At 36.1% G+C, this 16,486-nt stretch overlaps 1 protein-coding gene across 1 annotated transcript in view; it reads left to right on the forward strand.

Moving 5' to 3' along the window:
• The window catches only part of LOC146003742 (uncharacterized), a 158,087-nt gene extending 142,655 nt beyond the window's left edge, over positions 1-15,432 (forward strand). Inside the window, exon 4 of the mRNA XM_083142137.1 lies at positions 11,275-15,432. Coding sequence (XP_082998263.1) covers positions 11,275-11,546 — 272 coding nt within the window. The 3' untranslated portion in view covers positions 11,547-15,432. The remainder of the gene's footprint in view (positions 1-11,274) is intronic.
• Positions 15,433-16,486: the final 1,054 nt, after the last annotated feature.

Raw genomic sequence — 16,486 nt, forward strand, 5'->3', positions numbered from 1 at the left:
TCAGGTTAGTCGCTTTTCTATTTAAAGTGCTGATTTGCGGAACAATACGTAATATACCAAAGCTACTCGTACATTTCTCAACTTCTTATTTAAAAATAAAGCCGTAACATGGTCTCCTCCTGGGAAACAAGGCCTAAATCTAGCCCTGAACATTATGCATTTTAGTAGGCCATTAAAAAGTATCACTTTTCAGTTTAAATATATATATATATATATATATATATATATATATATATATATATATATATATATAACCCGCAATCTCAAATTAATTCTTCCGACAGTATCTTGTGACTTGGGTCCAAGTCTTTAAAAGATAGCCAAGGTCACTCTTAGAGCGTGAAATTGTTAGCCATCGAGGGAGCGTGACAGAATCACGGAGTTGAACAAAATTTGTGAACGCAAAGAAGAAAGCAAAAACACTTCCACCGAATTCCAGCTGCATTGTTCTGCTCGACTTGCTGAAGCAAAGGATCAGTGTTTCTCAATTGGGGAAAATAGATGGCGTTGCGGTAGACTGGAGCGCTAAGAGAGTCTTACGTTACCAAATCAGTCCAGTCTGTTTGGCTTCGAAGTATTTGGCCATATATTGTTTTTTGCCTTCGTGTTTAGCTTACAAGGCGTTCTTTTTCTGCTTAGTTTTGATAATGGGCGACGTTGATAATGATGATTGCATGAAAAAGATGAATTGAAGAACGCAATAAAATAAACACTCACGGCTTGTGCAACGATCACTCCATAACATTGTGCGAGTTGACGAGGGGGAGGGGTGCCAGGGATTCACCCCCTCACACTTTTTTTCTTATCCCTGGCAGAAGAAATACAGTGATAAGTAAAATTTATTGAGAACGGAAAAATTATGTGGTTGGCAACATTGTAATATCTAACAATCTGTTGTTACTCCGAATTCGGTCTATATTTCTACAGCTTAGTCCAGAAAGATGATAGTGTGTTGTCAATCTTCTTTACGAATCGCGTTGGAAGCTTAATGGTCCCTGTGCTTTGTAGTACCAGAAGGAAACGGCCTACCGTTGCACATAGTCCATAAATCCTCATGTCCCCCATGGAGTAGACCTGTGAATGACGAAAACCAGATTTGGGTCATAAAGAAACAGTCCTGTGGTGTGTCTCGTTGGATTATTGCCTACTACATTCTACTTGGGAAACGGTAATAAAAATGTCCTTAGCGCCATTATCGATTGTGTTCTGTGAATTATATTCCTGTGCCTAAACAAGTAATGCTTTTAAGCAGGACTTATCTGTAATCTCATACTTTTTCTTGTGGTGTGAAAATGTTTACTTCCCATCTCATCGTATGTCTTGTCTTTTTCAATTTTCTGGTCCTGATTTATTTCACGATATATTTCAATGTTTCATGTGAGCAAAGTTCATGTGCTTTGAAATTTATGCGCACAATAGAAGCTACAAATTGAATTCAGGTAGAATTCCCTAGTATTGAAGTGAGTTGAAGCTAAAATGGGATGTTGAATGCTTCCTAAAACATTGAAAGCTTTTGCGATCACGCCTTTTCTTCTTTCTTTTCTTTCCTCGTGAATCAAGATAAAGGAAACATCCACGTGAAACCTGCTTTCTTTTCTAATTAAGAGAGCAACCTCTTCACCGTTTCGTGTTACCGTAATCTTTCTCACTTCTGTTTTTTTCTTGTCTGAAGAAGAAATCTTTCATTTTGTAATTGCAAATCAAGAAGATTTCCAGCAGCGGGCCTGGCGTTACAGTGAGTTTGAATTTCAGTTTATGTTTATCACATGGAAGAACTCGTTTCTAAGCCCAAATTCGACCGTGGACATCGAAAAGGGTTGTGCATAAACTTAAGAAGGGTTACAAGCATTGTTGCAAACTCTCAGTATAAATCTCTGTCACCGAATTTGTCTTCTTATGTTCGAATTCTCAGCTTATACATATTTTTCTTGTTTAAAATAATACAGAAAAAGAAAGTTATGTGATTGTACTCCAGTCGATGGAACAGTTTCATTCGTATTTATTATTTTTAATATAAAATTATTTATTTTTTAATCGGTTCAAAGTTTAAAATGGCCTTTGTACAGTGTAGAAGAAAATTACTAAAAGTAGCTCGAAATTCCTATAATCTATATACCTTCTTGGCAGATAAGCCAGTTGATGGTAAAAATGTTTCAGGATAGAGCGTAAGATGTTGCAATTTCATAGTACAAGTATTTTTAAATAAGTACCTACGAACGGTAATTTTATCCTGACCGTATTTAAATAATTTTTTCAACCCACATAAAACTAGTGTCATACGTAATGATGGGTTATAGTTAATCAAAGATCGCACATAAGATTTAGAAATACGTATTGGCAATGGAAAGATGAAGCAATAACTAAGACATAATTAAAAACGTGGAATAATCTCATTGAATAAAAAATATCAATGCTCTGCTTCAGAGTTTCTCCACAGTGTCGCCACTTAGAGTACCTACTCATAACTTGGAAAAAAAATGTCATGCCAAGACCAACTAGCTTCATATATTTAAAGTATTATTGATACAAATGTCACCGAAAGATAAGGCTAACTGAAATGCACTTTTATTCTATACAAGACATAAATCTTGCTTCCATGCAAAGCGTAGAAAGTATTTCGTCAATCTTTACATAAGTGAGAAATTCATTACTGAAAAGGAAGAGAAGAATTTACATATGTACTCGTACATTCGATTTGCAAAACAAAAACACATTTGTTTTGTCTGTAATGAGTTGATAAAATGGTATGTTTCTAGATAACTAACATTTCAGAAAATGAGACTGCAACACTGAATATAATTCGAAGACCTTCCGTTTTCCTGGCGATAGGTGCTAACTTAACAGAAGCGGATGTACGAAACCCATTTTCGCTTCTAATGAATGTAGGTCTATGGCTGAGTCTAAATGCAAATGAGGTTTTAAAAAAGAAACAATAAAAAACAAAGAAGAATCAAGCTGGAGGGTGCGTCAGGGTTGTGATTGATGCCAGGGAAGGTTGTGTGACGATTTACCTCTGAAAAAGGGGAGTCGGGATGTATAAGACGTGCGCCCCTGCATTGTAATTAAAGTATAATTAAATTAGAAAGGAGAATGCCTGCATTCACGTTTGCGTGCTTGTTGAGGGGGTTCGTGGAAAGGGGGTGGGTTAGAACGAGGGGATGATTGTTGCTGATAAACAGGTAGGATAAGCTTCGTTTGGAATCTTGTCTGATGCATGTTGAGGAAAATAATCCGAGTGCCAGAACAAAGCATTCAATCTAATTAACACGACAGAAGACGATAGTCATGTATCGGGGCATGGCTGTAGCCTTATCGTTTTCTCTCGATCTGTCCACAGCGACAAGACATCACGTCTATGGACATGAGCATAAATTGACCTCTCATTTTGGGAGGGTTCTTCTGAGACTGATTACTGCATTTCTATGCCCATGGCTTTATATGTACAACAATAATGGATGCAGTCCTAGGATAGTCCAATTTTAACAGTTATAATTTAATTGTTAGGTTACTATTTATAATTTCAATAAATAATTTAAATTATAACAATGACACTTTCTCACGAAACAATTTCGATGTAAATATTAGCATGATATACATTAATTTTCATTGACCACAACAATATTGTCTTTACATTTAACGTTTTTTAGAGTTACGCGTTCATTTTAAAAAAGAAGTACATTTGTGTGTATATGTGTGATATTAATATAAGTTTCAAAACCTTTTCAACCATTACAGTGTTACGATCAATATTGAAATGTTGTTTATTTGATGATTACACAATTAGTGCAAATTTACTGAATCAATGGGGGAAGGGTTAGGGAGAATTCACACCAAAGAAACACGCGACACGCAACACGAAACACGTGTCGCTTCGAAGCCAACACTCAGTAATCAATGCAACCTTTCGAACCGAAGACACACGGCAAGATGCACGTGTCGCGTGTCGCTTACGTGCCTCTCGGACTGTGCCGTTTTCTCAATACCGTGCATCGTGTTGCTTCAGTTTCTTGTTCGCGCATGCGCAGCGAATGCTTCATTCCAACGAGCTGTAATTAGACTCTAGAAGAGAGCCCAACCGGCATTATGTTTGAACCTCTAATTTGTTGATACTATAATAAAGTATCGATATGTACAATGTTTTAAGTTTTAAACACAACGTTCATTTTGCTTTATCAAGTTTGTTGATGCAGTTATCGGCTGTAATTTGCCTTCAACATCGTGAAAAGAGACCGTGGTTTGGCCATTTACCTGACTGCTTTTATTTGAAAAAGTCAGCTTATGGAGGCACTTTAGTCCAAACTATATTAGTCAACGTGGTAAAGTACTCTAGTGCATTGTTTTTCAACCACCGGGCCGCGACCCGATACCGTGCCCTCGTATCAACTATACTGAGCTGTGAAATGTTCTATTGAAACTGGTTGACAACTATCATAATCCCAAAATCATATTTGAGTTGTGAGTTTTCGTTTTCTAAGTCCATTTTATGCACAAATAGACTAATCAGAACTGGATCTGCCCGGTGCCTCCCCGGTTATCGAACCCGGGATCACTTAATTACAAGGAGACGACGTTACCACTTTGTCTTCCATATTTTTATATTTGTCAACAATCCTACACACGTAATCAAACTATTATTACTCTTATGATTATGCTAGAATTTATTTATCAATATTTAATTTCATAGGTACATGTTAATTCATGCATAAAATCTTAAATACTGTAAAGATTTAAGAGGAAAATTCTTCGGCTAAGGGCATTGACTTAAAAAGAATACCGTGACATGGTTTCAAGAAGGTTGAGAACCATTTCTCTAGTGTTTAGGTATTCGCTTTATTCAGGCTAAAAAGTCTAGCGTATACAGTTTGATTTCAGTGCATATTATTTCTCAGTTTTCTCGTGCACAACATGCCTCTGCCAAGTTTCAATAACTTGCACAAATTTTACAACGCAGTTAACATGTAACAGTGTATCTTGTTACGTTATTTTCGGGTGACTAATAAACTCATTAATGTAATTATATCGGTACCATCATGCAAACTGAAACCAAGTGTCGCTTGCCGCGTGCATCTTGTCTCTTCGGTGTGAAACACTCGTGTCGCGTGTTGCATGTTGCGTGTTTCTTCGGTGTGAATTCTCCCTTAGACGTTAAGTGTTTTTCCAAATTAAGAGGCAAGACGGCAATCTATTTAGTTGAAGAAATTGTACAATGGGATGTATAAGCAAATTGGCCATTACCGTCTATATTCTTTTTGTACCACACAATGAGGGCTTCTAGAATTTAAACAGAAACCATAGAAACTGCTGTCTACATCCGCACAAACATAACGTAAACGTGTATTTCTTAAAAACACATAGGATGCTGGAGAAAAATTAATGAAAATACTCATGGGCAATTTGCCGAGCAATACTTGTGCATCATACTGTCTCAGTATAGTTGCTTAATGATGTGCGGAAAAAGTTTGTAGTACAGATTACATTTGTCAGTTAATCAAACTTAATATTCGATGATACCGAGACGAGACTTCCCAAACAGAATACTATGACTTCTAAAGAGCAATCCACGACAGAAAAAGCACTACATATTATGCTGACCAAAGAAGCCTATATTTTAATAAAGTAAAGGTGCATTTTAGTTTGGTTGCAAGTTTGAGGAAGACCCTAATAGACGGTTGAAACACAACGTTTTTAAGTGTATTTTTATTGAAATATAGACTGCCTTGGTCAACAGTGGCGGCGATTAGGGGCAGTTACCCCCACTTTTTGCCACTTTTGCCCCCATACTATGCTAAACCTTACGTATGTACCAAAGGAAAGTAAACTGTCCTTGCCCCCCTCCCCCCGGTTTTGGCACCTTGCCCCCTCCCCCCGTTTTGAAACCCAAACGTCGCCACTGTTGGTCAGCATATGTAGTGTTTTTTTCTCAGAGGCGTAGTAATGTTGCATCTTGCAGTATTAATAAATATTTCCGAAAGTAATGTAGTTTGTAAACAGAATTTGTGTGAAATATAGAGGAAATAGGTAAATGATTATAAATCTAAACCCAATCGCACAACACTGTCCGGTGCTGGTCTCCATAATACAATTGATTCTATTCGAAGTTTCATATTGTACAATTTATCAGTGATGCCTTGGATTGCTTCGCTTTACGTTGCACACAATGCAACAACAGTTTGTGCGTGGAATGTCTGTTAAATGACAGGTCAAATCATGCTCATTGTACTTCATAAAGGAATAAGAAGCTGTCTTGTTGACATGTATTCTCTTCCCCGCTGGGCGAGTCAAGTGGTCGGTCACTGTAGCAGTTATAGTACCGGCTTTTCTTATTGAGAATGTTTTCTTCTTTCGTGTTCCTGGCTGGACAGTAACAAGCTCATAACAAGAAGGTTATGGTCTTCAATTAACTCCCCCTTCACTAAACCTGACATAAAAGTTGCGGGGAGATTAGTCTCAAATGGAAGAACTGCTGCTGATCAAGTAAGTCTTTCACAGCAAGCTCCAAGTGGCACGTATCTGCTGCAATGTGATTGCTGAACGTAGAATCTCGCGAATCAGACACGGTGAATTGATTCGCTAATTGGAACCGGTCAGAGATTGGTTCAACTCCTGATTCAGTGCTGGGAAGAAATATCTGGCGGGAACATCATTAGTTCATGTCCACTTAAACATCTTTGTTTGTTTCCTTATTACGTTTCTTGTATGTTTTTCTCCCCCCACGCAAATTACTTTGGTTTCTTTCGAAACACTTGCAAGGCTTTGGTTATTTTCCAGAAACCACAATAAAAGAGTGTAATTGGTTGTGAGTGTTCCTTCATCAATTTAATCTAATCCCAATTCATCTTCCTCGTCGCATTACCCTAGAGAGACAGAAAAGGAGGCGTAAAATACAAAGTAACGAATTCTGTAACTTCTCGTTCAGGGAGTTCAGGTTGATCACTAACCAATTACTATAAACTATGCACCTTGTGTTGTACAGAAATATACAAAAATCGACTCCGTGTCCTTCTTCTGGTAACAAATGAATAAATTATACCAGGGTATTTATTACCGTGCTCTGAAAAGTTTCACTTTCTGGAGCTAACTTCACTCTTGTCTTCGTGGACTGTAGTGTTGCTAAAAGCGCGGACTGCACAGAAGCTTCCGCAAGCGCCTGGCCCGCCATCTACACTCGGCTTTCGTCTGTTGAATTTAGTCTTGAAAATGGATGACGTAATCTCTCGAAACCTTGCAAACTTTTCCAGAACTCATCTTGTCGATATCCCGAAAGAATTCGTTGATCAGGTTGGAGAGATTTCAATAAATTTATTGCACTTGGCTGCTTCAAGATAAAATCTACATTTCTTAATTGTACGAACGCTTATTTTCGTAAAGGGTCATAAATTACATCCATCCGAATATTTACTCAATCAATTTCATTCTTGAGAGAGTTAAGACCTGACAGCACACGCTACATATGCTAGAACTCCATATTTGTTCTCCTTTCTGTTAAAAATACTCCAGAGAAACAATATCTAATCGGTTGATAAAGATCTGGCTCTGAGGCAAATGTCATAATATCTCTACAAAGCCTCAAGTTCATGACGTAATCAACGGGCCACCATATTTAGTCCCAAGGCTGTACCGGTAGAACAGCAAGCCATTTCGGATATAGGCCTAGGTCTAACGCAGTGATTAAGTCATTTGCTGTATTGTGGTTGGGTCTCATGCGTATTCAGAAGCGCGTATATATCATATTCTCTGACAAACGTAATCACAGACATTTGAAACCCCTTTAGCGAAACGGCAATTAGGTCTTCCTGGCTTGAGCCGTTGTTCTTGTAGTCTCAGTAGAGTTTTCTGACAGTTTAGAATATCATGCATACATACCAAATTCGAATTTGTATTTTATACGTTGCTTTTGTGCCACTTCAGCTTAGGTTAATCGCAACGGTGAGGATGGAAGGAAAATTAAGGGAATGGCTGAAGGAATTAACACTGTGAGAAACTGTTCATACCTTACGAAGACTATGAACCTAGGTACTCTAATTTTGTAACGTCTTATGTTAATCACTACATGCTAGAATAATTGTTTGTGTAGTTTGATAACTGGTTTAAATAAAATTGTTGGAGTGGAAGAATGCATTAATGAGGCAAGTTTTGGAGATAGTATTGTGTATTTTAGATACATTATTTGGGGGAACATAAATATATGATTTCTTTACTGTGCTTTTTATTACTTTAGTATTTACTAATTCGTTGTGTAAAATTTAAAATTTTAACAAGAAACAAAAACTCGATACAAATTAGCATATATATTTATTTTATATTTTATGTTAATAAATTCATTTTAAATCTTACTATGCTCTTCTGCCAGTTTAGGCTAATCGCGAAAATGAGGATGAGTGATTACGTATATGATAAAATTGATGGTGGGACTCACAAAGAATACCCATGGCCAGGCCTGAATTCGAACCCGGGATCCCTAGCGTCGTAGAGCGCTATGCTAACTTCTCTGTCACAGATGTCTGCTTTATTTCGCTGTGCACATCACATTTTCACTATTCATTTTTTTCATCTGGTAAGAATTCTACGATATGTAGCACCATTGAAATTCAATCTACTTCTCGAATCGTGGGTGAAGAATAGTTGTTTCCTCTATGTCTTTGTTTGTTAGTTACCTGCAACTATACTCTATATCTTTGTGGATGATATAACTGTAGAAAGAGAAAAGAAAGCTACATTTAAAAAGTAAATACAATCCAACTGAGAAAAATTACCCACTTTAAAAAGGCTTGTACGTAAGCACATAATACATATAATGAATGAATACATAGTTTATGCAGTTATTACAATAAATTGTAAATTTATATGTCATATCTTCGATAGAATATTTCTAAAACATTATCTTAAATGTAGTATAATGGGTAATTTATAAGTTTATTGGAAATGTACATCGTGTGCCAAAAGGTACTTTACATCTTTGATGTCATACAGCACAACTTGTGATTGACATAGAGGAATATACTTTGTTGTAGGTGATTCGCCAACGCCTGAAGTTGTTCTCTTTTGTCAGGAATTGAATAGCATGGTGCACCACCACACTGGGCCTGAGTTGTCCTGGACAGGACATTTCCAGCACATTGGATTGAAAGATATGGTCAATTGCCTGGCCTTCTAGACCCCCCGACATTACACCCCGGGCTTCTTTTGTTGAATTGGACTAATACACAATAAAACTTCATGCGTTGGTAAATCAAATGGGGCATGGTATGTTTCTTTGTCAATTGTAAGTTGTGCTGTGTGACATCAAAGTTGTTAAGTACCTTTATGGACACCCTGTATCATAAACCATTTCCTTATGTTATTCTTACCGCTATTCATGCTGTGAAGCACTAGCTCTAATGTTTTTTTTTTGTTTTTTTAATTCTTTAACATATATTATTCATGCAGTTAACGATTAACATTTTATCAACAGTGGCCATTGTTATAAATGACTCCCTCTTCTTTCTAGAAAGATTAGAATAGATACACACAAACAAGTATCTGCTATCAGTTACCCAGGAATGAAAGATAACTTGTCGCTTTCCTTTAAACAAGCTTAACGCTGCATTCATTACCTTCATTCCAATGCAAAATGGCATTCGGAGACTTCTTCTTCTTTCTACAATACCTTATTTTCTTAGCTGAGTAGCCTGCGACAGCGCGCTGGAAAATAACGCAGGCAAAGAAAGGAAGGAGAGATGCCTTAGATCGTGAAGTTAGCCCTTGCACAAAAATGTCAGGTATGAATTCTTTAAAAAGTTCCGCACAAGCTTCACAGAAAGGGATTCCAACTTTAACAAGGAATTCTTGGTCCCTTTTTTTTTTTACCTAATAGTGAGCGTTCTTTAACTAAGTGCATAAGAATGCTACTCTTTTTTTACGTGCATTCTGGATGCTGATAGTACCTCACAAGCAGGGCACAAAACATCTGTCAGTTTGTGTGCATAGTCATAAATCTTGCTACTTTTGTTCATTTCTTTTGTGGCATGTTGAGTTCCCTTTGCTCTTTTATTGAGTTTACTCTTAAGTTTCCTACACGTTCAAATTTTCATTGATAATGCCGGAACCTCGTAAATACGGCATAAATTCGACGAATAAATGTCCCGGGCTGAAAATAATACGAAGACAAATTAAGAACATGAAAAATTTAACTTTAAAGGTCAAAGTGACAAGGTAATCAATTTGAAGTGTTCAGTGCAATTCACTTTCTAAAACGAAGAAGATACATTGCCCAAAATGAATTCAGTTTCCGATATTTTGTGGGGAAAAAGAATGTGGACGTGTCGAGTTAGACTATTTCTCTCTCTCTCTCTCTCTATTTCTATATTTCTATTAATTCTTATCGTCCCTATATCTATTCTTAATGTATCTCAATTTCTGTTTCTCTCCCAATTCTATCTCTGTATTTTTATCTCGCTCGTATGTTTGCCTCTCCAGGTGAATCGCGACGATGAGGATGAAATAGCTGAAGGAACCCATTGAAACTACCACGATCTTACCAGGATTCGAATGCAAAGCCTCCGAGTCAATATTGTATCTTTCTATTTGTTCTGCCCCTTCCCTTTGTTCTTCTTTTATGGAGTCAACGTAACTGTTGAATGTTTCATTTCACTCTTAAATTCATTGGGTAGTGATTGCTGCTACAACCTTTTCAAGCATTCCCATTGCCTGGTAGTATGTTGGGGTGGTAAATAATCTGTGGTGGTTAGGTTAAGCTAGTTGGGTTTCGTTCCATTAGAAGAAGACGAAAATGGTTATAGCAGCAATACCGACCAATTCATTGTAAGCGAGGCAGAATCCAATACCGCTAGGGACATATTATGGTAATATGTAACGAATCCTGGACTTCAGACCTATCCAGTTGATCCTGGACTTGAAATTGCAATTCGTACAGTGGGATCCGCAAGTATTGCTCAGAAAATTGTACATGACTACTTTCATTAATTTCTCTCTTTTATCCTGTTAGTTTTGAAGGAATGAATTTTTACTTATGCTGATAAAGAGGTTTCCAGCAGCCTATTTGGCATTTTGTTCGAATTCTTGAAGCTCTCATCTCGTAAAGAGAGTTATCTTGGTGATAGACAATTTGCTTGGTAATACTCATGAATCCCACTGTACGTAATGCAGACAGTTTCGTTCTGTTTCTTGACTGTCATTTCCTTAGTATGTATGCATTATATGTGTGTGTGTGTGTGTTTTAAATTGTATTCGTTTTATATGTCAATCTAACAATAATTCCTGTTGTTTTCTTTGTAGATGAAGAAGACGATAGTGGACTGGCACTCTCACCAGACACATCAACTGAAGATGCTGAGGTGGTAATGGCTGGCTATGATTACTGCTCCAAGGAGGCCCTGAAGTTCCTCGTTCAAGAAGAGAAGCTTCCAGTAGATCATCCGGTCGTCAGAGAACTCAGTCGCCATCTTGCGAGGCAGAAGATGACTCTAGACTGCTCCAGAGTTCTTGCAACGTACAATGCTGACGACGAATCATATCTCGGGTCTGATGACCTGGATCACGACTTGTGAGGTTCTTCTCATGTTCAGCACACCAGCCCTCAGCTTCGTAAGCCGCTGAAGAAATAAGTCGCTTCTCTTCCTGTTCATGTCTTCAAAACACGGAAGCACTAATGGTAACACTTTTACCACTAGAAAAATTAACCAATTCTTGTAAAACTAACAATAGTTCTCTTTACTGTCACAATAATCTCATAGTTTGCTCGGTCACTCTAATTCCGTATGTATACAGCCTAACTATTCTGACATTACAGCACCTAAAACCTCCCCTACCCTGAACAAAAAGTTCTAAAGGTCTTATGAATTTGTGAAAATGTACGTTTAGAGAGAGATTAGTAAGTAAATGATTCATAGTGATTTCTCGTCACTAGTTCAATGCCATCACTGTACATTTAAATGGATAATTCATGAAAATCCTCTTGTTTCAATCTGATATCTCATGTCAGTCTTCATGTTCGCTTGACGTTCGGTATACTTAAATCTCATCTTCAATAGCAATGAATACAGAATATTTCACTCGTCACAAGACTTAAACAAGATTTCAACTTTAGCAAAATTTAGTTTTATCGAAAAAAGATTGAACTGTGTTCTACGGATTGTGCTCTGATATTACTATCCCACTACCCAAGGAAACCTAGCTTTAATATATACAGGTTATACACAAATGAATGATGCGGTTATAAATGTCAATAAAAATTTATTCTTCAATTTACGTGGTTGCATCAAACACTGTTAGAGGCGGAAACTGTCCTAGTTTTTTATATGTTAGTAAAAATTACAATCCTTCGATGTGGGCTCCCCTGGTCACACGACACACATCAAAGCGGTAATCAAATTCGTTCCAGACACGGTGTAAGATGTCCACTGTAATGTCCTGCACTGCATACATTATCCGATCACGAAGTTGTTGGATGGAAGTTGGCATTGGTTGTGCATAAACCTTGTCTTTAATAAACCCCCATAGAAAGAAATCGCACGGCGTAAGATCCGGGAAACGAGGGGGCCAAGGGAGAATGTGGTTTCTTTGTGGAAAATCCTTACGTGATGGAGGCCATATTTGGAATCAGCGTTTCAAAAAGATTGTAATTTTAACTCACATATCAAAAACTGGGATAGTTTCCGCCTCTAACAGTTTTTGCTGCAACCACGTAAGTTGAAAAATGTAATTTTTATTGATAGGCTATTTATAACCACACCATTCATTTGTGTATACCCTAAACGCTTGAATAATCTTTCAAAACAGCTTAAAGTTAGTTTTTCAGGAAACGGAATATATGTTAGGCTTTCACAAAACAAAATTGGCTTAACTCTTCAAAAGTTAGTCTTTCCTTATTAGTTATTATTTGGTTCAGAAAGCGAATTTTCAGTCTTGCTTTTTCGCAATTGCCTTTGTAAAATGGACTTCAATACAAGTATTCTTGCATCTAATGTGTACATTCATCATGGTCTATATCTTTGAAAAAATAGTAGACCAGTTTATACTCTTCACATCTCATCTTCTGCAGACAATGTGGCTGTGTTTTGTTTAATAGTTTCATTTTCGATTTCTTTTCTGTTCGTTTCAAAGTTGCTTGTGGACACATTACAAATCTCGTAGAACAACTTTTGATTATTTATTCCTGAAAATGAACGACTTGTCATCCTCTGATCAGGCCAGAATCAACAGAAACCAAGTCTTCATTGTACATTTATCTTCCTTGACATAAACAGCACATTCATTGTCTGTGAATCAATTCTCTCGTTCCATTCGTTACATATCTTTGATATGGTTGTTTCTTTGCTTCAAGACGAAAGCAAGTTTTAAATGAACCTTTGATGTCTCTTTTTTTATTCGTCCTTGGAAAGAGTTATTACTCACCAAATCAAGTGCTATATTTATTAAAAGAGTTGGGGATTTTAAGAATGTGTTCCGTTTTTGTTGCTCTTTTATACACACACGAACTATATTTCATTTAGTAACTATAATAGCGATTGTAATTAGCTTCTGTTACGCAATATTTGGATTTTTTGTGGCACCCAGTGCTACTGTTCTAGTAATTTGTGTGATGAATGAACTACGCAACATTATAAATCACGATGTTCTTTTTCATCCTGTTCGATTTCCGATCAGTGGGTAAGTTATTATAGGGAATTACATTCGCTCATTAATCGTAAATACTTGGCACGAACTGGCATCACTGGTTACATTTGCTTCCGAAAAGAAATGAGAACTTCCTATCACTAAAAAGATTTCAATTGGGAAAAAAAGGAAAGTTTCTCTTCTTGCTTTGTCAGTCTTGTAATTCGAATATGAAGGGAGGAATGCAAAACAGTAGGCCATAATATAATTGCGTTAATTAGCAGTTAGTTTCGGCTCGAGTCATTTCGTACGTTAAGCGCTAAATGGGATATAAATAGTGGGCACGCAGATACCCTTGGTCAAACCATCTTGCTGGCAGTTATTACGTTCATTAACATTAATTACGGTTAACAAACGTCGACTTAGAGTTATCACCACTCTTTTTTCATTGTAAAAGAACACGTAGGGTATACCTTCTTTCTTTAGAGACAGCAATTTCGTGATAATTAGCTTCATTTCTTAGCTTTGCATGCATGTTTTAATTAGGAAAGCCCGATTCCTGCTAATTAATGTAGGTGTATAAAAATCTGAACTACGTCTGCAGTTGATAGAATAATTATGGAGGTTTCAGAAAGAAGCTACCAAGAAAGAAACTCGATAGGATATTGCCCTCTTAGCAACTGAAGCGAGAAACAAATTTGTAAATCGCACATTGAAAAAAACATGTTAGGGGTCCTTCCATGATATTTTTGGGTATAAGCAGGATATTTCTTTACACTAACAGTGTGCTTTTCCAAGTTGCCTTTGTGATTACAGCGTTTCAGACATTAAGTAGTAAATGGTTCAGTTAGTGGTCCTCCTGATGGTACTTGTATTACTTACACAGGTTGGTATTTTGGCACTGGATTTCTTTATGGAAAATTTGTTGCCTTACTTCGGCAATTTGTTTTCTCAGCAATTCTATTCCCGCTTTTTATTTCTGTAGTCTTGCCTTCTCATCCTTCAGTTGCTTCTGTTTGATTTTATCATGAAACAAGTGTTTGGTTACCAGAAACTATTCCCTAGATATTCCAAACTAACATTTTTCTCTGTTTATGTCAAGGAGAGAAGTAGATAATCCTAGAAAAGTGTCTTATCAAGATAAGGGTAACTTCAGGGTGTAACAACTGACTCAGAACAATGTTTTCTATTTTTATTCTAAATGTAATGGATATTGATGCAGAAAATTGATTCCTTTTCGATAGACTGAAAAATGTTATTTCATAAAATTTATCGTCTACTACATGGTCATGTAATTTTTAATTAGTAAGTAAAATTTAAGAGGTTAACTCAAAACAAATAAGATTAGAGTTTATAAACATTTGTTTCGTGATATCTAGGGAGTGCATAAAGTAGAAATTATGGGATATCTGGAAGATAATTTACTTATATATTTCACTGGTATTCAGTATTCAATTCAGTGACTGTGACATGACAAACATTTCAGCAAGTGGTATGGCAACTGCCTCAAACATGTATACATACATTTATTTATTGTATGTAAAATAAATAACCTTTCCAAAGTGCCTTACGTAGGGTAGGATTTTCAAATACATTGTAATCCAATATTGTATGATTGGAGTGGCGCTCTTATGACTGAGAAAAAGTATTATTATTTTTAAGGTACAGTTACCAAGAAATATTGATTTTATGGATGGAGATTTACATATAATTATAATATAGGTTTAAACCCTATATGCTTTGAATCTAGTCATTTTTTTTCTAAATATTACCAATTATTTTAGCACAGTTTATGTAGTATTTTAGTACACACAAATTTATAGAAATTAGTATTTTATATAGATGATAGAATTATGAAATAAATATATGTGATGAAATACCAGTTGTTGTCATTATCATGTCCTCTTTTTTTGCATGTCACTTGTCATTAAGATTAATTGTAACATTTATCTGCTGACATACTTTAACGACAAAAAATTTGTCAATATACTGAAAAATTACTATCTGAAGGTTGGTAGCATATGTGAATGTGCAATCACTTTGTAATAACGTAATATATGTACACAATGTAACAGTGTATTTAAAATCATGTTTTAACATGAACATTTATATTAGGGAGGCTGCATAAAACAAGTATACGAATTAAAAGAGAGAATTTCTGAGTAAGAATGAAGAGATAATAATGTCGGCAAGTAGAAGCACAGAAAGGTAGTAGATAGATTAAGGATGAGAGGGTGATTTGCATATTTAGGTGTGAAAGTAAACGTGTAGACAGACTCCAGTGACAAAGGATAGACTGACAGAACGGGGGACTGCCAAGAAAGTTGTTTTAAAAATGTTTACCCACAAGTAACGACTGTTAAAAATGCTTACCCACAAGTAACGACAACAATGATGTAACATAAGGAACCATAATTTTAAAGTTTATATGAGTGTGTAAATGAAGTTTAGACATTCGACGTACACTAGAACATTTATATTTACAATAGCATTTTCTGTTGGATACCTGTTTTCTACTTTGTAACCAGACCCAAACTCCCACGCATTTATAAAGTAGAATATGTTTTGAGAAAACTGTATACAGAGAAAAATAACAATAACAAACATTGAATTAAATAACTATATTTGTAGAAATGTACATATATATAAATAATCAAGTATAAATATGAATGACATAAGTGCATATAAATTAATAATTATAATTTTCTCAGTAACATTAAAAGACTAGAGTGATTACACAACTTTATATATGTAGCATCATAGTAGTGCTCTTCAATTCATTGGATAACTTGCAATACCAAAAATAACGGAAATAACATTCGTCGATGTGATTAGTATAGAGCTACTAAGACCTGCACTACAAGAAACAGTTCATGATAATTTATGTAACATA

The sequence above is a fragment of the Lepisma saccharinum genome, chromosome 20, assembly GCF_977018435.1.
Source record: "Lepisma saccharinum chromosome 20, izLepSacc3.1, whole genome shotgun sequence".
Classification (NCBI taxonomy): domain Eukaryota; kingdom Metazoa; phylum Arthropoda; class Insecta; order Zygentoma; family Lepismatidae; genus Lepisma; species Lepisma saccharinum.